The sequence below is a fragment of the Phalacrocorax carbo genome, chromosome 1 (assembly GCF_963921805.1).
Source record: "Phalacrocorax carbo chromosome 1, bPhaCar2.1, whole genome shotgun sequence".
NCBI lineage: Eukaryota > Metazoa > Chordata > Aves > Suliformes > Phalacrocoracidae > Phalacrocorax > Phalacrocorax carbo.
Window position 1 is genome coordinate 131,087,351 of NC_087513.1, and position 23,985 is coordinate 131,111,335.

Below are 23,985 nucleotides of genomic sequence, written 5' to 3' on the forward strand. Positions count from 1 at the left end.
CATTAAAAAAACTTGAAGAACATTAATCATTTCACTGTTCAACAACCAAGAAAACTAAGCTTATGAGACATTCATGCATGGAGATGGAAACACTCCCATGTATGATCAGATTTACAACATACAGTAATCTAAACTCAATTCTGTAAAGGTATAAGGCATCAAGCATCTACATACTCTCATAATAAAGTTGTTAAACTAAATAACCTGAGGAGTCTCAAATTCCTCATTTCTGATTGACTAACAAAAACATCATTAGCCAGAAGTGAAAGGCACAAGTAAAGCCTTCTATGCCCCAATTAAGAGAGGCAAAAAATCTGCATCCATTTTTGTAAATGTTAAAGCACTCTTCTTGGAATTTATGGTAACGAACACAACGCTGTTCGCTTGCTGAAGCTGCCTGCTTATCTCAGGGGCCATACATAAGCAAAATACTTCTGCTCAAAGGACCGAGCTCTACAGCTGCTACTTTAATCAGCTCTTGAGGACACCATCTCAGAAAAGTCAGGTTGTGTTAGCCAGCTATCAAAAATTCAGCCCTGCTTCTATCTAACTGCTTATTATTACTTTTAGAAACTCATGGGATGCATAACTAGAGGAGACAGAAGACAGAAAAGTGCCTTTTTTCTATTGACCAATTTGTAGATTTTGTAGTACATGAAAAAAATTGAGACACGTGAAGAAAAATTACAGCTTTTAGTAGAGATACATGGCTTCATTCATCTCATCCAGCCCCATTCCCAAGACAGTGTTGTATCCTCCCCATCTCAAACCAACACAAGGACTTGTTTTGTCTCCTCTAACCCCCTACACCCATGTTTTCATTGACATTGCTGGCATCTCTCAATGCCTCCAACAACCATCAACCTTACAGAAGTAATGATGGTAAACACTACAAAATGCATACTATTCCAGTTATCATCCTGAAGATCCTCACCAGTTACCCATTTGAATCCCTAAGAACGTACATGACATGCACCACAGTCCACTGTACCAAGAGAATCAGACTGCCTGAAGAAAATGGGGCTACTATTGAAGGCATTTGGCACATGCCAAGTAAGTCAGCCAGTGGGAACGACCCACCAGAACCTACACCATTCTGCAGCACGAGCAGTTGCCAGCTATTAGCTGCACAAGTATTAACACATGACAAATCCCATCCTCCTATCACAGAGCTATGCTCTCCAGATCCTTTCACTGACAGCCAAAGACAGCCACCCCCCTTTACTCCCCAAGAACCTCAAAGGACTGTGGATGAAGCCAAGCCACACACAACAGAACACAAAAACATTAACATCTCAGAAATACTATCCCATCCTTTACAGTCACGTTCAATCTTGATGCTGGGCAATAACAGTGAAGCCTTTCTTCCCTTCAGGTTTAGGGGAACATTGGATAGCTACTGTGTTAAACATGAACACCAAGAACCATATTCAAATTATTTCATCAACCATATGTAACAACTCTCACATATATGCAGATTCTTAAAGAAACAGACACATAACCACATACAGTTATTGCAAGATGCACTGCAATGAAACACAAACAACTGAACAAACTCGTTTTCATAGACTGAAGTTTTGCCTTCCTACAAGCTGGCAAATTTAACAGCTATGTTAATACCTACCAAAAAGGCATATCTGTCAAAAACTGAGGGCACAGCTGTTGTCTTGAGAAATAAGGAGCAGGCATTTACCAAGAAGGTAACAGATTCTGCATTCTCCAGAATACAAACGTAAAGATACCACAGCTTCACCCAAGATGTAGTGGTTACACGTTATCCTCACAAGATCAGAAGGTCCAAAACCACAGATCTCATTTTACTAAGTACCATTTCATGCCATTCCAGACCATTGAGAAGTTCTATTACCCATGTAACTTACAGTAAAAACTCAACCAGTTTACAATCCATGATTCAGCATTAAACTCACTCCTTTAATACAAACATACATTCATGAATTTTTCCTCTATAGATAACCATGCTTTGGGCCACGAGTACTAAATGAGAAGGAAAAACTCCACATGAAAAGGACAAGCCACCTTTAGAGCTGTCCTGGGTAGAAGAAAGTTCTTCACATCTCACTGAAGACATCTATTGTGCTGAAACTAACAGAAGGCTGCTTCCCTCCTTTGATCTACACAGCAACACTTCTGCAGTTGGTCCATCCCCCCACCCCCATTTGGGCACATCCAACTTGATTGGAGAGAGATGCAAACACTGTCTTCAAAAGTGAAGGGGAACGGAGTAGAAAACCTACCTGTAAGCAAGGCCATACTTAAGATCATTACTACGCTCTATTTAATAGTGTAGTTTTTAAATCTTAGATCAGCTAATATAACTGCAGCTTATTTTCAATACACCTAGCCCTACTCCTTTCCCTGGTAATTCTGATTTTTCTGCAGAAGCCAATTAGCCATGATAGTCCAGGGGACTACACAGGCTAAGAGGTCATCATGGGGACCAGGTGGCATCCACGAAAATTGCTTTTAGAACGGTTTACCTTCCTGATTCTGCGCACACTAGATCAGTCAAGCACAAGGTGCAAGGAAAATGGCAGGTCTATCTCCTTCACCATTAAACTGGCTAAGTTGCACCACAAAAACCTGACTGCAAAATGGAAACTGGAAGACTTTCACCATGAAACAAGGACAGACTATCCTAAAGTGCACTGTTTGGGCACAACCCCACGGATACCTTCCCCCTCTCTACTCCTGGCTCTCCAACCCGCAAACGCAGCAACGCCACGAAGGGCGCAGCACGCAGCAAAGCCCCTGGCGTCAGGAACCCATCTCTCTCAAATCAAGCTATCGACAGATTTCATCTGTAGATGCGGGGAGCTGCCCTCACACATCCCTGCCTCCAAAGAGGGAAACAATAGTGGAGGGTGCCGCGGAGGGGGAGGCCAGCCCGAGCTGGCGGCCTTGCTCTGCATCCGCACTCTTGGCCCCCTGGTTCTGGCGCCCGTGGCGGCTCCCCGCCCCCCCACCCCATTAAACCTTTTCACCCATTTTGGCCGTTGAGAAACGTGGTGGTTCGCTCGCTTTCTGGCTCGAGCGTGCCCCCTACAGACAACTCCGCAGTAAAGCCCTGAAATAGCCGGTGGCTCGTCCACAGCCGAGTTTCGTCGCCGATCGCTTCCCTCGCGGCTTTTGCGACGAGGTGAGGGAAGCACCGAAGTGACAAGACGCCGGTGCACTGTACCCCTGCCCGGTTCCGCGGCGGTTCCGAGCCCGCGTCCCCGCCGGGAGCGCGGCGCAAGGGCTCCGCTAACCAGGCCGCCGAGCCCCGCCGGGCTTCGCGGGGAGCCCTGGCCCGACCGCTCGCAAACGGCCAGGCCCGACCGCCATCCCTCCCCCCGGGCCCGCGGCGCGCCACGGCCCGCCTCCCCCCGCGGGGAAGGCCCTCCCCAGCGCCCGGCCGGGGCCGGAGGGCACCTGCATGGCCGCCCCGCACAGCACCCCCCGCCGTCCTCCCCCACCCCGGTCCCTGCACCGCCGCCTCGCTCCGAGGCGAGCTGCCCCCAGCGAGCGCGGGGCGGGCAGCGCCGCGGCGGGCCCCGGGCAGGAGGCCGCAGCGGGCCACCCGCCTGCCCGGGGCGGGTACGGCGGCATGGCGGGCCCGGGGAGCGCGGGGGCACCTGCCCGCCGGCACATGTGGATGCCGGAGGTGGGGGGCGGGGAACGGGACGGACAGACGGACACACGGCCGGGCAGGGCACGCCGGAGAGAGGCCCGGGGAGGGGGCGCCTGCGCGGGGCCTGACGGGCGGAGGAACGGCCGCGCCGTTTTCGCGGCGGCGGCAGCAGCAGGGGCAAAGGGAGACGGGTCACGACACACCGCCAAGGCGGGGGGGGGGGAATGGGGACGCGCCCCCTCCCTCTCCCGCCGCAGCGGTTACCTGTGGCGCTAAGCAGGAAGTCCAGGGTGCTGTGCCGCGCTGCTGCCATAGTGAGGTAGAGCCCTGTGCCATGCCTGGAAGAGGCGGCAGCAGCGGCGCGGGGATCGCGGCGGCGGAGCCTATATGGGCGCGGGGGCTGCAGCGGCGCCGCGGGGGTGGGGGCGCGCCGCGCGGGGCGGGGCCCGGCCGGCGGGGCGGGGCAATGGCGGCGGGCCGGGAGCGGGGGGACGGCAGCGGCCGTTGGCGGCAGGGCGGCGGCGCCGCGGGGGGGAAGCGGGCGGCGAGGCCTGGCGGGGCGGGAGCGAGGCCGGCGGCCGCGGGGGGAGCGGGCACCGGGGCCGGCCGGGCCCGGGGGAGCCCCGCGGGGCGGGGATCGCGGCGGCGCCTCAGCGCGGCGGTAGGTGGCTGCGCCTGCCGGGCCGCCGGCCCCGCCGCAGGGCCGCGGGCTGGGGCTGGGGCTGGGGCTGCTCAGAACGCCCCAGAAATACCCTGCCGGGGCCAAATCTCCGTTAGGATGGAAGTGGCACCCCCACCCCCCCGGTAGAAGCCGTTCATGGTGTCCCGGGGCCGCCCATCAGCTTGCGGCGGCGATGGTGGCGGCCGCGTTGGGGCTGCTCGGCTGCCGCAGAGGTGCGTGTTGCCCGCTGCCCTGGCGCGGCGCCGGCTCTCCCGCGGCGTTGGAGGGACCATCACCAGAGAATCTCCAAAGCCTCTTATTTAAAGTCGTTATATATATACATATATATATATATATTAAAAGGATAACTCTAAAATGGCGTGGTGAAGCCACAAATAACACTGGCCACGTGTGGCTACAAACCCAAAAGCAGACAATCTAGGGGTGGTTAATGATAGGACCGATGTTTAACTTTGTGGGTCACTACAAGTTTCACAGCTCTTGGTTCCTTTAATTTGTTTGCAGGATTGAGGTTGAATTTGCACAGTATCACGGCCCTGGCGATTTCATGTGATTTCCACAGTTAAAAGATGATGCTCACGAGTAATCATTAATGCATAGTCTAATGTACTACCATACCATAATTTCTGTAAGTTGCAGTAATGTTTTTTCAATGCAAGCTTACGGTATCCTTGTTTCGAAGGCTACCATTCCACCTGTGCATCCTGAGCAAAGCAAAAACATTCACTGGAGGTAGATCAAAAGAGGCACAAACATCGGCAGGGATAATAACTACATTTTAGTCAGCTGGTGTTCCTTTGACACAGCCTATCTATGAGGGGTTTTTTTTTTCATGATTAGTTAGCTAAAGCATAGGGCTTTGCAGGTTCCCATTACACATCTTTGATCCAATCCTGGATGTTACAGGGGATTACATAGTCCTGTTTGGGTAGATTGGGTATTCTTGGTGCCATTTCACCAGGTATTCTGATTTTTCTTTGTGCCATGCTTTTTTTTTTTTTTTTTAAACCAAAATCAGTGCTTTCTTGCTGCCATCTCTGATCCCTCTGCTCTTTTTTTCAGACATGCAGCTGCCACGCGACAGCCAGGAAAATCCTGGTACTTTATGATTGCACGTGTGTCTTGCCTTTGCTTATGGCGGCTGCAGATGTTTCAGTTACCTCATTACATAAAGGAGCTTACTGGATTGTTTTTTGCTGTCTTCAGTGGCAGCAAAGGAACTAACCCATGCCTTTTGTTCAGTTCAGCCTATTACATTATCTTTCCATTGTGGAATAGCTGGAAGAAGGTAATAGTGATGTTGTCACCTAAGTACCTTCAATTGTATTTGTTCATACGTGCCAGGTGCCTCACTAAATTATGCCCTTCTATACACATGGGCAGCTTTACTGGCTTTACAGGGGGAAAAAAAAAAAAACCATCAATTTGTCATGCAAATCTTTTCCTGGAGTTATTTTTGCTGCTTAAGGCTGACCATTTCTGACTGGAACTTGAAGAGGGGTGGAGCATCATCTTTTTAATTACATTTGCTATGGAAAAAAAGAAACAGTTGTTTTACCATGTCATTTTTATATGGATGGGAATATTATGGGTTAGTAGTGGACTTCAACTGAAGAGGCTAATGAAAAGGCTAATGAATTATTTCAGAGAACAGTATGAAGTCTGTCTTTCTCAAACTTTGACTTAAAGGACAGTTATTAGCCATAAATGGCTTTCACAGCTGTTCATTAGGTTAGGTGGAGCGGGGAAAGCTGGCAAAACAGCACGGACAAATGCAAAAAAGAAATATGGGTGGAAAAGAAGAGGCTTGTCTTGGAAACGTTGGTAGAGCTGTAGGAAAAGATTCAACAAGAGGAAGAAATCTGCAATATCAACATGTAGGAGTGAAAGTGGACAGTAAATCACATATGGTCTTACAGAACAGAGCAATAACAAAGCCCATGGAATTTAAGCCTCCGTGTGAAGGATCCCATTGCTGAGGAAGAAGCTAATAGCCTTTCTCTTCCGCTTCTTTGGCATGACTACCCTGTGCATACTACTTAACTAGGTCATGCCTGGGATATTTTTGGGAATCTTGCTGTTAGAAAATTACACCAAAGGGAATTTAAAGAGAGCAATTAAAATAATTAAAGAGATGGAGGGATTGATTTATGAGACAAGATCAAAAGAGCTGGAATATTAAAACATGTTTCACAAATGCTGTGGAGTTTGGATGACATCATATTTTTAGATTAGCACAGGCTATATGGAAAGAGTTTATTCAGTGTAAGATTACGTGCATATTCTGAAACCAGTAGGGACCGCAATAGTGGGTGCAACAGTGAAAAAAGGGTTGAGACACCAGCATTTGCCAGACTATGGAAAGCTTTGTGCTGAAAAACAAGGGCAGAGGCCCTACCCTCTACAGGTAGATTGGACAGATTAGATAAAAGACACAGGCTGACGGGAACAATCTTGCACTGGAAAAAAGTTGGGACAAAGTCCTTGTGTGGTATGCAATAACCTGCACTAGAGATGCATTTTAGCCTGCATCGCCTCTGTTCTCTGTACAGGTCCACAGTGGACTGAAACACCAAGTGTTCCATGTCTCAAGGCTTTTCAAGCAGAGCACAACAGCAGTTTTAATCACAGGCTCCGAGTTCATCTTCCCTGACTACATCCACCTGTGTGCATTGGTCTGAAAATATTTCAGCTACAAGTGCCGCAATCCAAAGTTCACCTCAGGAGTTGAAGTTAAAAACAACTTTTTCCCATAGACAGCTAAGAAATATCCTTTAACAGGAAGATTTTTTTCCTCATGTTTTTAATGACCTCTTCAACAAACTTCAGGTCTTTCTGAAGCCTACTTAGAGTGCACTAGGATTGCTTGGTGTTAATAACCTTTTTTTTCTGAATGGCTGAACAAGTCTCTAAAGCGATAATACATTTGAGACAGGAGTTCACAAAGGTTGTGTTTGCACTTGTTTAGGAATACCAGTAAATCTCATGGGTTTGTCACTCATTAATAGCATGGTCATCTCACAATGATAATTAAAACCTTGAAATCAAACATACCTATTTAAAATACACATGCGCACACAGGTTCTCTCCCCATGGCTGATTCTGTATATTCAAGGTATTTTTAAATGTTGTAAATGTAATCAATTTATGCTAAGCAGAGGCATTTATACAGTACAATTAAATAAGAAGCATAACATGTACAAACATGTAGCCCTATGCTGCAGCGACTGCTAGAAGATAGTACCAAAATGGGAAAAGCAGGGGCTGCAGACAAAAGAGGGTTAGAGTTTGATGCAGACACTTGGAAGCAGTTTCATCACCTTCTCTGTTTATGCATCATATTGGGTTAGTTTTTTAACCAGGTATGTTTGGTTTGTTGTTGTTTTTTTTTTAAACACAGCTCTAGTCCTTTAGTGTTTGCTTATAATTGATAGAAGGCATGGTAAATTTGGAGGGGTGGGAGAGGGAAGATGATACTTCATTTTAGAAAAGTATTATGTGGGGAAAAAGGTCTTGTAAGTTAGTGGTTGTTCTTAGAAACTGATTTGAGGTAAGAACATTGTACCACAATCATGACGAATGAAGAAGTTCACCTCTTTGCAGAATGGTGTATCTTATTATTTAATGACAAATTAATGTTTTCTAGAGGTAAATGTCTGGTTAATACAGCTCAGAAAACTAGAACTCAGTATTCTAATGAATTTACTTCTTTCATTCTTATTTATACTTTTGTGTCTGAGCATGTTAGTGTTTACTAAAACAAATACAATTTGTCTCCCCCGTCTTGGATGCTCACAATCAAATACGTAGACTTGCTGGGGCATTGCTCTGGAGACTTAAGAAAAAAAGATAGCAAATTATCTCTTTCAAATTAAATTTAGGCAGCGTGAAGCCTACACCTTACTGTAAAGCATGAAAAAAAGTCTCTAAGAACAAACATACCGAGTTGAACAAGGAAACATTCAAGTAGATTACAAGATGAGTAAGGATTTTATTTTTTTTTTAAGTTCTGCAAACAAGAACTGTGGAGAGTCAAACTATATCATAGGATGTAAGACTTCTTACAGAACAAGAGAACAATTTCAGGAAGTTTTCCTAAACTCAGATAAGAATTAATTGCTTAAATAAGTGCTACCATAAATTGTAGCAGCTATTATACTCTCTGCTTTTTGAGGGCCCTCTGCTGGATTTTAGCCAGAGTGCTGCATTTGAACCTTTATGATGGGATTTCCTTTGATCCAAATAGACTCCAGTCTGCCTCTTTTGATCAGAGGTTATTTACCACGGAGGGAAGACCTCAGGTCCAGTGGCCCCAGGATCCCGGTCAACCCTGCACACCTGCTTCAGGGACACCCTACTTGTGTTAGCACACTCACTAATGAGGTTTCAGGCTTGACAAAGACTAATTATTTTGCTAACACTGAGAAGTAGCCATGGAAACCACTGACAGACCATTCCTTACCTTTTTCCTCCCCACCGGCATCCTCTAAGCTTAGCCCAGGGTCGTACCTCTAACCTGCACGTAGTGGGGGTTTTGGGGGTTGGGTTTTTTTAACCTTAACCACCAAAATGCCACGGCCTGACAGAGTTTCTTTCTATGTTTCTATAGATGTTTGACCATACAACAGAATTCCCCAAAATCCCAACTAATATTTCCTCATCCCCAAACCAAATATAAGGAAAATCTAGGTGAACATTGCATTTCCACCCCAACTGCAGTCTTGCCCATGAACCCATCACATGATGCAGTAAAACAGGGTCAGGCTTTTCCTTAACATCTGTGTCATCTCTCAGAACAGCTACATCCTATAAACAGTCCCTTTTGGTGTTTGAAAATAGCCCCTGAGAAACCTTTTTATAACTCTTATCAGATGACCTCTTCCACTCCTTCTTCATCCCCAGTCATCATCTGATCTCATGGCCAGCTCATCAGGTGATCCCAATCCCACATCAGATGATCATTATCTTGGATAGCAATCAAAGCGCTTGCCTGGCTTGTCCACCTTCTTTCTCATTCCTGTCATGTAGTCTGGATATACCTCTTCAGACATTGACAGGGCTTGCTAGTACTAGTCTTCCTTTATGCAAGTTACGTTTGATAGCTGCATCAGCTTGTTAGAATATCTTAACTGCTCACAAGTGGTGACTTACAGCCCCAGTTACAGGACAGGACCTGTGCTTCACAACCAAAAAGAACATAATGGAAAAAATTGAATTCTGATGCCCAGTTTCCTTGTGCATAAAGCAGAACGATAGCCAGCTCAGGTGAGGTCAGACAACCAGTGCTGGGGTGGCTGCGTGTGATATGGTTGGGACTTCAGGATAGCCCTCGCCTTGTTTCCATCAGTGATAAAAGAGTAATTTTTCTGTTACCATAAGCTAGTTTTTTTTCCTGTTCTCCTGTTTTGTCTTATCTTTCCTAATAATTACAATCACAAAACCAATAATGCACAGTCCATTTTCCCAATCCAGCTGGGTCACAACATCTTGTCTAGTGATTGATCATTTCATATGTTATGCAGGTGACTGCAGAAAGAGATTTTCCCCAGGATATCAAAAAACCACACACAAAAGGTAAATGTCTTATGTTTTTCATCACAGCGCTCCGTATCCAGTGGGCAGCATTGTCCTTTCTTTTGATCAAAATTAGCAGTTACAGTTGAAATAATGTAAAAAATAAATCAGACCAATGAAACCTTTAAAACAAAATACCTGGTGAGGGAAGGAATTTCTTCTTGTACCTTTTAAAACTCTGTAAATTAGGGGAAAATATACATGGTTTAATAATTTGTAACCCTAGCCTTGCATAACATGGAGGAAGTACTATTCTTTCTGATCAAAGTGTTTATAGGGAAGGAGGGAAGTCCTGCACAGAGAAGAATGAATGGTAAATTGATTAAAATTAGAATTATTAATTCATCCAGGCAGCATGAAGAGGCACTAAAACAGATGACCAAAAGAGAGGCGGTGTAAAAAAGGACAGTGGAAAAGATGTTTTACCTGAATAAGAGACCAGTAACACCTTACTTTGTATGCATGTTGTACAATACCATTGCTCATAAACTTGTTCCTTTTAGTTGTCTTTTCTAATTGCTTTTTGAGTGATGATGTCTCTGCGTGCACTCTGTGAGAAATGCTGGTAAACGATGGTGTGACTTTTTTCTCACATCAGTATTATGCACTGGATTCAGGGCTTCTTACATGAAATGCTGTTGCCGCCAAACTCAAGTCAAAGACAGACTTACTACTGACTTCAAGGGAGCCAGAATTTCAGTCTTTGATGCACCACAGGCAAGATTAGATTAATACTCTCTTTGTTACATGGTCATTTGACTATCCAGGCAGAATTGTGCATAACTGCATTCAAAATATAAAACCAAAGAGAATGAACAAAATGCCTAAATACATGCCAATAAATCATACTAACTACAATTAAGGCTACATGTGCTGTCATAACTCTGTAAGGGGTATTAGTTTATGTTCACTAGGTCAGCTTTTTTATTATGAGCAGAGATATTACCATATTGCCTGTCATGAGTGAACCTTTTGGTTGCAAGTGCAATACAAATTCCAAGTAAAAAGACGGTCTCGGCCTCAAAGGAATTTCCAGATTAAATAAAGGTGCCTGTCTAAAAGGCCAAAGTGTCAGTGCAGAACAGCTGTTCCACATCAGGCTCTCCTGTGATCCCTGTGTGTGAAGCTCATCTCATCTAACTTCAGATGTCTATAATCCAGAAGCCTGTATTTGATCTGCTTGTCTTGACTGCCTTCACAACCAGCAGAGAGCCATTTTCAAGATGCGATTCATCTCACCCTGCAGTAGATGTCTAAAACAGATCAGATAAAATGTGCTTTGCTTCTGTCTGTTGGCTATGGACAGTTCAGGTGAATTCCACATCAATGGAGTGTTTTGCACAGATTAAATTCATTTCCTTCTATTCAGAGATACTCTCAACACAAAATAAGAGTTGCCATGTGGGGAGTTAGAGCCATGATTACTCTTTAAAACTTTTCCCCTTAGCAGAAGTTTTTGCACAAACTTCCTCATTAAGTTTCTATTGTAAATAAGAAACAGCATGTGCTTAGGAAAGAGAGATGAGTTTTCCAAGGGAAAAAACAATACAGTAAGAAAATGCTGATCAACTCAGCAGGCCATGATCTCATTTAATTGGCTGCCAGACCATTTCTGATTTTATTAAAGGCATCACAGAAAAAAGTTGGAAGAACTTTGTGAAGGACTTTGTGACTATTCACAGACAGTTCCTCTAAGAAGTTATCAGGTAACATCTAATTATAAATCTGTATTCTTAAATGCAAGGTAATTAAATCAAAATGTAGAGTCAAGAATATAATCCAAAGTGACTGATCAGTTAAACCTGAATACTTTCACAATTAGAGCTACAATGAATAGACCAAACTTGGAGAAACAGACAAAAATGTGGTTCATCCTCCAAAACTTAAATAAAATTACTAAACCTATTGATAAGGTAAAATATTAACGTATTGTAGCCTGATACCGATACTTCAGCAGAACTCAATAAAGTAATAGTTGGCACTAATTACAGCAAAGTGACTTTTGGAATTAGCGTAAAAATTTTCAGCTTAAACAGCCTGTCGCCTTAAATATCAGAAAACTTACATGTCCTTACAACCCAGAAGTTTGTCAAAAAACATACATTTGTTAATGGATTTTGGTCCTCACTGGTGCCAGTTCAGCCTTTACTAAAATGTCTCAGCTAATACTTTAAGAGAAAGAAATGTCTTCTAATTAGAGCAGTAGGTCAGGAGTTGGGTGATCAGTGTTTTCATTCTTAAACTACTACTGATTATTCCACCTTGGATAAATTAGAACCTATCTGAAAAGTGGTGGTAGCAGCAGTTTCTTTCTCTATTAGTTTGTAAACCTGTGAGGACAGAAACTGTTTTAGCTGTGACATTTTTAAAAATACATATTCAACAGTTAACTATAAATTTGTATTGTGAACAATGTATTTGATATTCTACATAAATTTTCCATAATGCTTCTTTATTACTTGCCTTACATTATCTGAATAATTCCTTAGTCAGTCTTTATTACATTCTCCAGTTATTTAACATTAGGGTAAGAAATTTCTTCTTCTTTTTTTTTTTTTAGTTTTTCTTCATTACTCCAAAACTTAATTTTGTACTGAAAGAACTTCTGATGACACAAAATGATACGTGTAGCTATTGTTAATGATTGTGCAGTTGTTCCAAAGATAACAAGTAGTGTGCTTAGAGGTTTTTGGCTGCAACACTTCTAGAATGGCTAATCTTGCCAGCCACGATAACCTAGCATAAAAAAAAATCAGAAAATTAATCAGATAGGAATACTTACCATATGCAGAGTTCAAATGCAACTTCTTTTTTTCTTCCCAGCATCAGAATTCTGGAAGGTTTTTTTCAAAGAGGTGAGAGGTGAAAATCTTGAGAAGCAAGATTTCAAATACTTAAAGGGATTTCTGGTAGCAACTGTAGCTGTGTTGTACTGGTAACAGCCGAGTACAATTTTCACAGGCAGGACTTTTGAGTACCATTTCCATTTTGACTTTTAGGCTGAAAATTATGAGAGAAATGCAGACTTCCAAAAAGAGACAGAACAAAAGAATTTATAGAAAAATCAAAACGTCATTCATTTCATCTGTCTGGACAAAATTAGAAGAGAAAAATCCTTTGAGAGTTATGTCAAAGCATAGGCAATGAAGATGCCAGTGGCTTTGATAAACAAAGGCATAAGATCGTTCGCCAGCATAAAGGAAGGCTATTCATACAGGATTTTGTCATTTAAGGCCTTCAAATATCTTATGCAATAACATGGCATTGTATTTTCTTCTTTAAAATTTATTAATTCAGAGTCTTACTTCTGTGAGTGTATGAATCCTGAAAAGAGTGAGTAGCTATTTTATTTCCTGTAATTCCCCAATCCCAACTTTGCTCGCATGACGTGCAAATTTACAAATGTCCATGAATAGATAGTGTCCCTAGAATTTCTGGTGTGGAAACATTTTAATTTTTCAATTAGATCTTGATAGAAAGGTTGCTTTTATGACCTAAAGCAAATGGTGGGTAATTTAGCTTAGTCTGGCTCCTATGCTTTCAGTGTTTGTTGGAACTGTTACTATGCAGAGGTTCAGTTGTAAGAAGAAAAGAATGTATTGTCATACCTGCAGGGGTATTAAAATCACAGTTAGGTTTCTTTTCTGATCTAGGCAGTGATATGGTGGCGCTGAGTTTGTACTCTGATGAATTCAAGCAACGAGCTGCTCTGTTCTGAGTGCTCACTTCTGCCTTACTTCTTTTTCTGTTTTGCCCTGTTTTCAAGGGCTACATCTATCATAGTCTACAATACTGTGTCTCGTTGTGCCAAAAGAGCTCAAGTTGGTGTCTCGCCAAGTCCACACAATGCCAAAAGACATTGACTCGAAAAGACATTTCAGAATGTTGAAATTAAACTTCTGGATTACATTTTCTTGATTCCTGTTTTAAAGTATACACTATTGTATTTCTCTTCATCACCTACTCAAACCAGCACAGCCCCATGCAACAACAAACAATACTGAACTGCCAGCCTTTAACATTTACTGTTTGCTTAGGAAGTGTGTGAGAGCTAATGTGAAACCATATTAATTTGTTTTTTGACCAGCTTATGATGAATAACAGATTTTGCAGGAAAAATGGTTCAGGAAAAGACAAGATACCTTTTCCGTGTGACAGCCACTTTTGACAAAGTCAGACAAAGCCATAAAACTTAACTGTAGCCAATATGTCATACAGTCTTTTTGGAACAAAGTTACGCAGTTGCCTGACTCCATTCTTTCAGAAATCTTTTCCACAGATTTTATTACACTCTGACACGGTTACACTATGCCACTGAGAGCCGCTGGCACAAGGAGCCCAGGGCTTTCCTGGCAGATGAAACCAACAGTCCTTTGTGTTGCGGGCAGTTACGTGCAGCCAGACTTACTGTAGAGCCTTTGCTGGCTCCAGCACTGTAAGCGTGTAGAAGCAGCGTGTACAGCTCTGCTTTCCTGCTTTGAAACTATTCAGCTGGATTAGAAGACCTGGTCCTAAGAGATAAAAGCTTATCCTGTCATAAACCAGACATGAGTAATGATGTCGGACAACCTCCCACCTATCTGATCTGCAGAAACGTTACTTGCTGCAGCGCTTTCTAATGGTATCAAAACAAGCTCCATAGGGTCATGCTGGAAGGAGTCGCAGTAGAGTTGCCAGAGGAAGCCAAGATGGTTGGAGGAAATACTAGTAAGCACCTTGCTCTTTAAGTATTCAGCTTTTCTGACAATATGTTCTTGTCAGCATTCCTACCACTGGATCCCTCCTTCCAGTTACGAGACCACACGATCATGATTTTGCAGGGTAAACCTAAGGGACTCTTTTAGTTTCTTAATTTCTTGACAAGAGAGCAAGTCCACTATTACTACACCTATAGGACTGTTTAGACTACCGACCACTTGGCAACAAACTGGCTTTACTTTCAATGAGTCTTATTTTACTATTGTTTTTCTTTCTCATTCATGGATAATATCAAGCTAAAAATACATTTAAATTTTTGCGTATGTTTTTATTCAAAATGAAAATAGCAGTTTTTGATGGGAAAGAGAACATTGTTTCTGCTTGTAGGTAATATTTCTAGTCGAATTATGTTGCCAGTAGCATTAGCTTTAGGGATACTTCTGTTAGTGAGCCTCACTTCTACCTTCACAATAATTGACAGAGCCTAACTTTAAGGGACAGTGCATGCGTTATTGGCAAACTAGTCCTATTCGTATGACATATTAATCACGCACGGCGTATTTCATTGCCTGGATTGCAGTCTGTCTGACCCCAAGTAACACATTTACAGTATATCCTCCTGTAGAACAAGAGTGTTCAGAGCTCTATTTATAAACTATTTAGGAGTTAAATGTCTTGTAAATGTTCCTGTCCATAAAAGCAAGAGTTTCTGCTTCCTATGTATTAGTGAAATGCACCCATTTATTCGCAAATCAGTCTCTGGACTGGTTTTATCAATTCTAAAACCCAGCTGAATCAATGAAATTTTCTCTCATCAGCTGGGTTTCAGTCAAGCCCACAATCACTTTCCCTGCGTGCCTTGAATGTTTAATCAGTAAACACTGCAGGGAAATATTTAACTGCAAACAAAAATCCATCATCACTGCTATGTCATAAACACATAGGGAAATTCCTATTTAATTTTGTGAAAGTGCTTGCTCACAGCACTAAATATGTGGGATTAAACTGACTGTAAGAAAATACAAACTGAGAAGCAATATGATGCTTTTGGCCCTATGCTGCTTCTGTAGGCTTTGCAAAGATGCTATCGTGCAGCATTTCAGTCATGGCAGGAATGAACTGGGAGTTGCTTTAGAAGAAGTGGAGGGTAGGTAAAAGGTTGCTATAAAAGCTTAAACCTCCCCTAAGGTCATATTGCAAGCTGCTTGAAATAGCAAATGTTAAAAACAAGTAATGCAACTGTGGTGTAAATATAAAAGTGCTGTCTAACAAGACAGGGAGGTAAAAAGACAGAAAAGATGAGGTACCTCTGAATGAACGGGAAGTAATGGCTATCTATATGACCTTGCATTAATCCTTACATCCCTTCCGCAGTTTCAAGCCCCAGTCATATCTCCCATTCACCCTCTGAGCATCCCATCTTCTCAGTTCTATTCTCTCTTCTTTCTTTTGTGTGATCACCATTTAACATCTTTGCTGACTAGAGGCCTCCTTTAATGCTCTCCCAGTTATTTCCCCTCTGTCAGCTTGGTTTTTCATTTGCTGCATGTTACTCCAGCCCTGCTTCTGACTACAGGTCTTTGTTACCTAGTTAACCTTATTATCTTTCATTCATCTTTGCATCTTTATCTGTTATTTAGAAATCAGTGGAGCTTTCTGTCTTCCCATTCAAACGGCACTGTCACTCGCCCAGCCTGTTCTGAACGAAGCACTGTTTGCTCTCAGATCTGTCTTCCTTTCCTCTTCTTTCCCTAAGCCATACTTTATTCTGTTTGATACTAGTCATTTGCATCCTCTCCTGCTGCGAGTCCTTTGCATGATGTTCATTCCATCAGTTTCTGTCTTCTCTGCTGTTTACAACCTCTTTATCTTGCTCTGCCTGCACTGTTGTTGACTTCTTGACTGAATTAGTTTTCAAAATGCACACCGCTGTTTGGGTTTAGACTCTGTGACAGAGATCATGTTTAAGAGCTAGTATCTCTTTTCTGGAAGCCAGTCTTTCCAGTGCATGCTACTCTCAAACCATCCTTTTATCAATACCTGGAAGCCCCGCTCTCCAAAGCTGAATTACAACCGCACGTCACTGCACTCAGAAGAGAGGGTTTCTACACAGAGAATTTACAATCCAAATACTGACAGTAAAAGGGATCAGCAAAACCTCATTCATCCTGTTTGACAGTGGCTGAGCTGAGTTTAATAAATCAGACCTTGTAAAACTTAGTCCGATTTGTTAATGGTGGAAATATTATGCAACTTGGACTGTCATCTCCCTGGTTCTCCTAGGAGCCAAGCCACTCCTGGGCAGATGTGGAGATTTTCTCGGCATCTGCCTTAGTTACGCAGTGTCACAGTTAAGGTGCTGCCAATTTTGAAGGTGGCTGTATAGCAGACTTTACTGTGAAGTGCAAGCAAACAGTAGAAACTGGTTCAAGGGCACTAAAACAGGCTGCTATTATTTCAGCTGTCCGGGAAGCTGTTGCGACTGTGTGTAACAATATGGTCAGTGCCCTTATTGGCAACCATTTTCTGGTTTTCCAACCTTTTTTCTTTCAGTGAGAAGTAAACCACAAACATTCACTAACACAAATATTAGTATGTAGTAAGCAATGTTTCTGGTGTGCATGTTGGCTCTTTTTAAAGGACTTGATTTTCTGCTCTGTTGCATTGGAAAAGTAAATTCTTTGGAATGGGAATCTTAAAAACATACCCACATTCAGTGTTCACTTTCCAGAATCTTGGCCGCATCCTTATATGATGCATGTAATGCTTATTTGCTGTAAAAACCTCTTTCTTCCTAAAGCAAATTACCCTTCAACATGAATCCAGGTTTCACCCTCACATCTCTAATGCCCTCAAGGGAGATAAAGCATTAAGCAATGGATTGTATGAGAGTGTATAACCTGGTATATATAAGCTGCTAATAATCCCCATCCAGAAGTGCAGCTGCAGCTGGCAAACTGAACATAATTAGGTACGGAGTCATAATTCTACAAAGAGTCCTTCTCAATCATATGACCACAGTAATTTCTTTTAAAGAGATGTAAAGACCAGAAAGGTTAACAAATATATTTGCTAATTAAGTTCTCAGCTAAATGTGGAGTAAAACACACAGGTGCCTTCTTCCTCCTTTCCTTTCTCACAACTGCATAGGAATGGCTTGCTGAGATTCTCACTTTGTCATTTAAAACCCATGTTTTTTCTGACAAAACAAAGGCAGGCAGCTACTAATAACTCTTCAAAGTGGTTCTGGATTTCTTAGTGAGAAAGTGAAGTCAAGATGGGGAGGTGAGGGAGGTGCTGGGAAAGGCAGGAGGCAGAAGAAATACAGGTTGCGAATGCAGTGTCAAACTGGTAACGAATGTGGTAGTGTTAATCAGCTCTGACAGGGCAGATGTATTTCTAACTGGCTTTGCAATCCTCAATCTTGGTCTTGGCAGAAAGATGGAGAAAAGGCTAGTGAACAATTCTGTAGGTGAAACCATAATTAATTATTTACAACTACAGCAGAGATGTACAGTGTGGGAGGTGGAAAGGGGCCATTTGAGGCCACACACCTAATTGAGAATCCCTGTCTTTAAGCATACATTTGGCTTATTTCTAAGCCTATCCTAGCTAGGTTGATTTCTAAAACACTATCTTCATCATCAATATTTTTAAGCATTATTTTCAACTTTGCTGACTCATTTTATTGTAATTTTTCCTTTAAAAATAGGAAGACATTGACAATGCCAGATACTTAGCAATTTCAAGTTGTTCATCATCATCATCATGTTTCAATGATCTTAATGACACCGGCACATATAAAAAGTGATATTCTGTTACTAGATTAAAATATTTTGAAAGCAGGAATGATTCAGACAAATACTTACAATTTTTAGAACCTGTTCTAAAACATTGTTTAGAGGAATGTGGTATGCATGAATAAAGACCTTTTGAGTAAGGTAGTTGGCCACAAACCAGTTTTTATTCATGCAAACCTTTTTATTCATTAACGTGCTATGGACAAAAGAAAGAAGAAACAAGGCAGTGTAATACTCACTGGTTCCAAGTTACTTGTATGTTTTTTTGCGGGGTACTGTTTTATCCCAGTACACTATATATTGCCTGTCTAGGTGCTTTGAGCAATTCTATTTATTAACGTATTCCTTCTTCAGTGTGGCAGGCTGTAGCTAGGCTGAGTACCTAGTCTGTGTACCTAGGCTGTGTCTATAGTGTGTTGGGTGAGAAGCAGCCCCACAGCGTGATTGCTCCTCAGATGTCTATCTGTGGTGGCATCTCATTCTTTATTGACTGTAGAGAGAGGAAAAGATGACTATCCAAATGCCTAAAGCAAGTGACTCAAGCTAGGTGGGGATGAATCCCTGAATTCCTCCCCTCATAGCAGCGCCCTGTTCAGTCAACCAGCAGCCTTGAAAGCTCGTTACAGCCCAAAGCAGAGAAAACTTGAATTCCATTTGATTGCTACATACTTTTAAAATAAGTTTTGCTACATAACTTTTACAAGATCTGTTTAGAAGAATAGGCCTGTCTTACACTACGCAAGTAAGGGGCCTTGCAAAACACGTTAACTACAGAAAGGGAAACCTCTTGCTTCATTCTATCGATTGAAGAAACTGGGGCATGGGAACTGTTTTCCTACCTCGGCAGGTCCAGTTCTGTCGCTGTTTTTTAGGCTATGTCACCCTATTCCACTGTTACTTTAATGCTTGAAATTCCACTCCATATAGGGATGGGATGTTTCCCACTGACGTCAGCATAGCCAGATAATTTCTGTGGTGAATAAGGATGGAAGAAAGGAGTCCTTTATATTTTCATATTGATAACAGCTTATTACTCATGCACAATTTGGCTCTGTTTTCATGTGAACATCGTATTAAAAGATTACTTCATGGGCTGTTTAATTTGGACCTAGGATTTTCTGATATCAGGTCTAATTGTCTCACTGCAGTGTTAGATTTCATAGGACAGCATTCCAAAGCCTGGGATGCACCAGCAGCAATTTCTGATTTCAGATGCCCAACTAGCTAATAATTTAAGCTATTCTTAAACCAGATTACTGTCCTTAGGGCTAGAGAACAGCAACCTTTTATCAGCAACAAGCTTGCTACAGTTTCTTCTCAATGATACATCAAGGTCAAACATTGGGAGCGGTTGAAGACAGCCCCTTTCACAGCTCCCTTGTTCATAAGCTTCCATCTCCAAAGAAGTATCAAGTTAGCTGTGAATAAAGTTAGATTTATGGGTTTTTTTTAAACATAGAAAAAGTATTTCAGCAAATACTGTAGAAAAGCAGAACAACTATGCAAATTTTAAAGCACTTTTATTCTTTAAAATAGTAGTTGTCTTTTCCCCAAAGTTTAAAATTAACGGTAGCTCTTTAACATTGCTCTCCAGCAAGACAACACCTCATTCTCACATGGTTTGTACACATATGTAGAGGAGGCATCCCCACACAGACGGCTGCATGATACTAGAATTAATGGCCCTGGATACCAAACTCCTTATACTCCAAAACAAATACAGCAAATATTTTAAAAACCCAACAATCAAAAGACACAACTTAAAACATTCCTGGAAACATCGTGGCTCTGGATATTGTAAGTAGGTCCTGGCCAAGATCTCAAATTCACCTATATTATTATATAAACAGCCTGGACAGTGGTTCACGAAATAGACATTGGATTGTATCCTGAATGTTTCCCATCCACCATAGCCCGCTCCCACCTGTGCACACAGCATTTTCAAAGACAGAAGTAACCCCTGTTGTATTTTGTGGGATGCTTGATTTAAAACTTCCATGCTGAGACCAAGTGCTCAGGTGAACCTCTCAGGCAAGAGGAACAGCAGGCGTCATTGCCAGACCCCAGCCTGAATGTCATGCATGAGCTCTTCTGCAGCAGGCCTGGGCACGTGCAGAAGACAACTTCAGGGCTATTTTGAGTAAAAATCTGAGCTAATTTTGGAGGCCTATTAACCCTGGGGTGAGCAGGATCCTAACTGTAGAGCTCGGTGTGCTCCACTGGCCGAAGACCCTCCTTAGGACTGTAGGTCCCTTCCCGAGCCTGGCCCCAACAGACCACTGCAGGTCGCACCAGGAAGGTGGAGCACAGCAGGCGACCTATCCCGCTGGGGGGTCTCGCATCCTCGGCCCATACGGAGCTGCTGAAACACTTTTCTTCACTGCAAGCTTTTATTTATGGATCTGACAATGCTGTTTCTGTTTCCTTCACTGTAGCTACAGCCTGTATGCCTCACAGCTTTCTAAGGCCAGTAACGATCATTATTTTTATCTAAGCTGATGATAGTTCAGGTCAGAAGTTAACCAAGTGCTTATCAAATTAGCATCTGTGTGTATACACAAAACCATGCTGAAGAAAATATGTTAATTTTGCATTTCAAAGTACACTTTTGATCTAGAAGAGGGCCTTCATTTAAGAGGCGTTTTTCCAAGTTATTTTCTTATTTGTAATTAACAACAAAAATTATTATTTTTTAAACCCGCATGATCATTCGTTTTCTGGATTCTTTTTGCTATTTTACGTCAGAGTATGACAAGTTTGGTTTCACAACTCGTTAATCAGCTACATTCACTATCTAGATTTTTTTCCTTATTACTGTGACGAACTAAGTTCACCAAACCTAGACTCCCAGTTTGGCTGCAACCTTTATATCTTCAGGTACACTGTACAGCTATAAAAGCGCATGCAAATAATCCTCATTGCACTTGCATTTGACTTAGTATAGAGCATGGGAAATGAACTGGAGAATCACATATATGAGAACAGAGTGATTTATCACATTTAGTATCACATTTAATATCACATTATTAAATGATACAGTTTAATTTTTACACCATCATTTGCACGTGCTAAAAGCAAGCCCCTCTAACTAACCCTGTAAGTGAAAGCTGAGATGTTGTCTTCAGAATTGCTTTTGGTATTTTCATGTCAAGATAAAAAATAAAGGTTAAAAAAATTGTGCAGTTCCCAGTTAGGTAAAGTCTCAAGTGAAAAATAGGTTTCTGCACATTTATGAAAATGTACTGCTTGATAATATGTTAAAGTTTTCCCAACTGTTTCAGTAATATTTTAACTTCTGGCTCAGTTATATTTAATTGCAGTTAAAGTGGTACACGAAGGCCAGTTAGGTTAACTACTCAAGCACTCTCCCTAGAGTAACTTGGAAGATAAATGCTGGAAAAATAACCACAGCCCTCATATATGAATAATATCTTACTGCACTGGTCCAGTAAATGAAACAGTGAATTTTGTCTAGTGGTAAAAAGCATACAAGACAAGTTTTGTTCTTCCATTTTTATCTTCAGTGCTGCAGCACATTGAGCATTGCAAGCGCCTTGCAGAACACTTTCAGGGAATAAATTCGATCACCTGATAAAGAGGAGTAAACAAGTCACAGTGGAAAAAACCCAAAGTTTGTTGGTACCCAGGAATTTGTGGTTTATAACGCATGTTCATAATCTGGCTTTGTTGATTTTGCAGCGATGATAGATACACGGGTGGTTTGGCCTAGTTTCTGCTAGTTATTCAAATAGCTGCAGGAATGAAAACAAAGCCAAGGGGCAAAACATTATAAAAGTGGATTAATTTTTCTTAATAATTGCATTTGTGAATTCAACTCGTGCTGAAGAGGGAATGTGGCAACAGGAGAAGAGTTCTTATTTGTAGGTTAAGGCCTAATCCTTAACACAGAGAGGGACATGACTCCAAGGTCTAAATACCCTGATCTGCTATCTAGAAGGACAGGCTTTTATTGCCTCTCTGATCTTACTACATGGGATGGTTCTACCCATGATGGAAGCTTGTTAGTTTTATTTGCAGGTCAGCTCTATAAACACCTCAAGGAAAGAAAAAAAAAAAGTAAAAATGCTTATCATGGAGTTACTAAACAGCACTTACATCTCCGCTCATAAAGTATACATGCTCTCTTTCTGATTTAAAAGATTTGGTAAATGAACAAGCCACCTCTCCCTGTCATGCCTCTTCCCTGATTTTATCCCACTCCTAACTCTAAGTTTCACACTTCTTTTCTCCTGCAAGGAAAAAAGAGTTAAGTACACAATTGTGGCCGTTGGCCAAGACAACCATAGTCCCCTCACACAGCCTTGTCTCCACCTGGTGCCTCTTCATCGCTTCCTGTCAGCCTGTACACTGCTGCTACCACCACACCACATCTGGAGACAGATGGTATTTTCCTTATAACATAAGCCTTCCTTTTTCTTGCTGTAGATAAGGCAGCGATACTCATTTCTGCTGCTTCCAGAATTAAGGTCCAGAGCAGGAGAAGGCATGTATTCTGCTAGCCTAACTTTTATAAAACAGCCTGTATAGAACTATTATGCACAAACAAAAAAGCTTAGATGTGTTTTTGTGTGAAATAAAACTCAGTCAAAAAGCCTCAGGTCCCACTTCAATTCATGAGTCAAAAAGAAGAGAAATGCAAGGAAAGAAAAGGAGTCAGTCAGGCTTGATTTTTTGCTCACATATAAGCATCTGGTGTGACACAAAATACCCTCATGTACCCCTCCCAGTATCCAGCTGCTGGTCCAGAATGTCTCTGATCTCCTATAGGGCCTCACCCACATCTGCCAGCCCCATGCGTAGGCCTTAGAAACCCTAAGACCCAAACCAACAGGAGACAAATGGGGACAAGTGGGGGATGAGTTTCAAAATGTGGTTCCAAGTCAGATTATTAACCTAATTATTAACACTTTAGGATATTTCAGACCACACTAGATCCTGTGTGGATAACTGAATCAAATTCAGTGGGCTTAGAGGAATTTACACTTCAAAAATATCTGGTAGTATTTTAACAGAGATCCTCACAGAGCTGTGAAAGGGAAAAAGAAACAGATGCTTTCATAATATCATAGCAAGTAAAAAGGATGACATTTAACAAAAAAAAAAAGTATTTCTTTGTAGTTTGAAAGATTGAAAGATTGCATTCAGGGAAAGTGAAAAAGGATGTACAACTATGTGTTTTCAGAACTGTCAGAAGTGGTGGTTACATAGTGTTCAGCCACTACTATATTTGCAAAGAACTAAAAAGAGGTAGAATTAATCAGAAATGTAGAGAATAAGATACATAATTGGTAAGAACATCAAATTCTATTTCAACAACACTGCAGCCTTAAAAGCAGCAAAGTAAACACCAGACCCACATCTGTCTGAGGTGAAAAAAGGGGGAAAAAGTTAGTAGAAGGCTGGGTCACTGCTGCTTAGCCCTCATGAATGCTGTGGATTCTTTCCCAGTTTACCACCACAAGATTAGAATCAAACCTTAAGCTGTATTTCATTGGGTCGTTCAAATCATTACATTGGGTCGCTCAAAAATCATTAAATAAGATTTAAATAAGTGAGTCAAATGCGTACAGATCTACTAA

The 23,985-nt window shown here is 42.0% G+C and overlaps 2 protein-coding genes across 3 annotated transcripts in view; both read right to left on the minus strand.

The window, feature by feature from the left end:
- The window catches only part of SMS (spermine synthase), a 56,166-nt gene extending 52,102 nt beyond the window's left edge, over nucleotides 1–4,064 (minus strand). The window contains exon 1 of the mRNA XM_064474238.1: nucleotides 3,896–4,064. Within this exon, the coding sequence (XP_064330308.1) occupies nucleotides 3,896–3,944 (49 nt within the window). The 5' untranslated portion in view covers nucleotides 3,945–4,064. The remainder of the gene's footprint in view (nucleotides 1–3,895) is intronic.
- Nucleotides 4,065–11,644: 7,580 nt separating this feature from the next.
- MBTPS2 (membrane bound transcription factor peptidase, site 2) overlaps nucleotides 11,645–23,985 on the minus strand; it is a 55,425-nt gene continuing 43,084 nt past the window's right edge. The window contains exons 10-11 of one of the 2 annotated variants that reach the window (XR_010376456.1): nucleotides 19,225–19,355; nucleotides 11,645–12,623 (exon numbers count right to left, since the gene is read on the minus strand). Coding sequence is in view for 1 of the 2 variants with exons in the window: in XM_064474278.1 (XP_064330348.1) it covers nucleotides 19,336–19,355 (20 nt within the window). In the remaining variant the exon portion in view is untranslated. Of the gene's footprint in view, nucleotides 12,624–19,132; nucleotides 19,356–23,985 lie in introns of those variants that run through there. The other variant, XM_064474278.1, reaches the window with a different exon arrangement.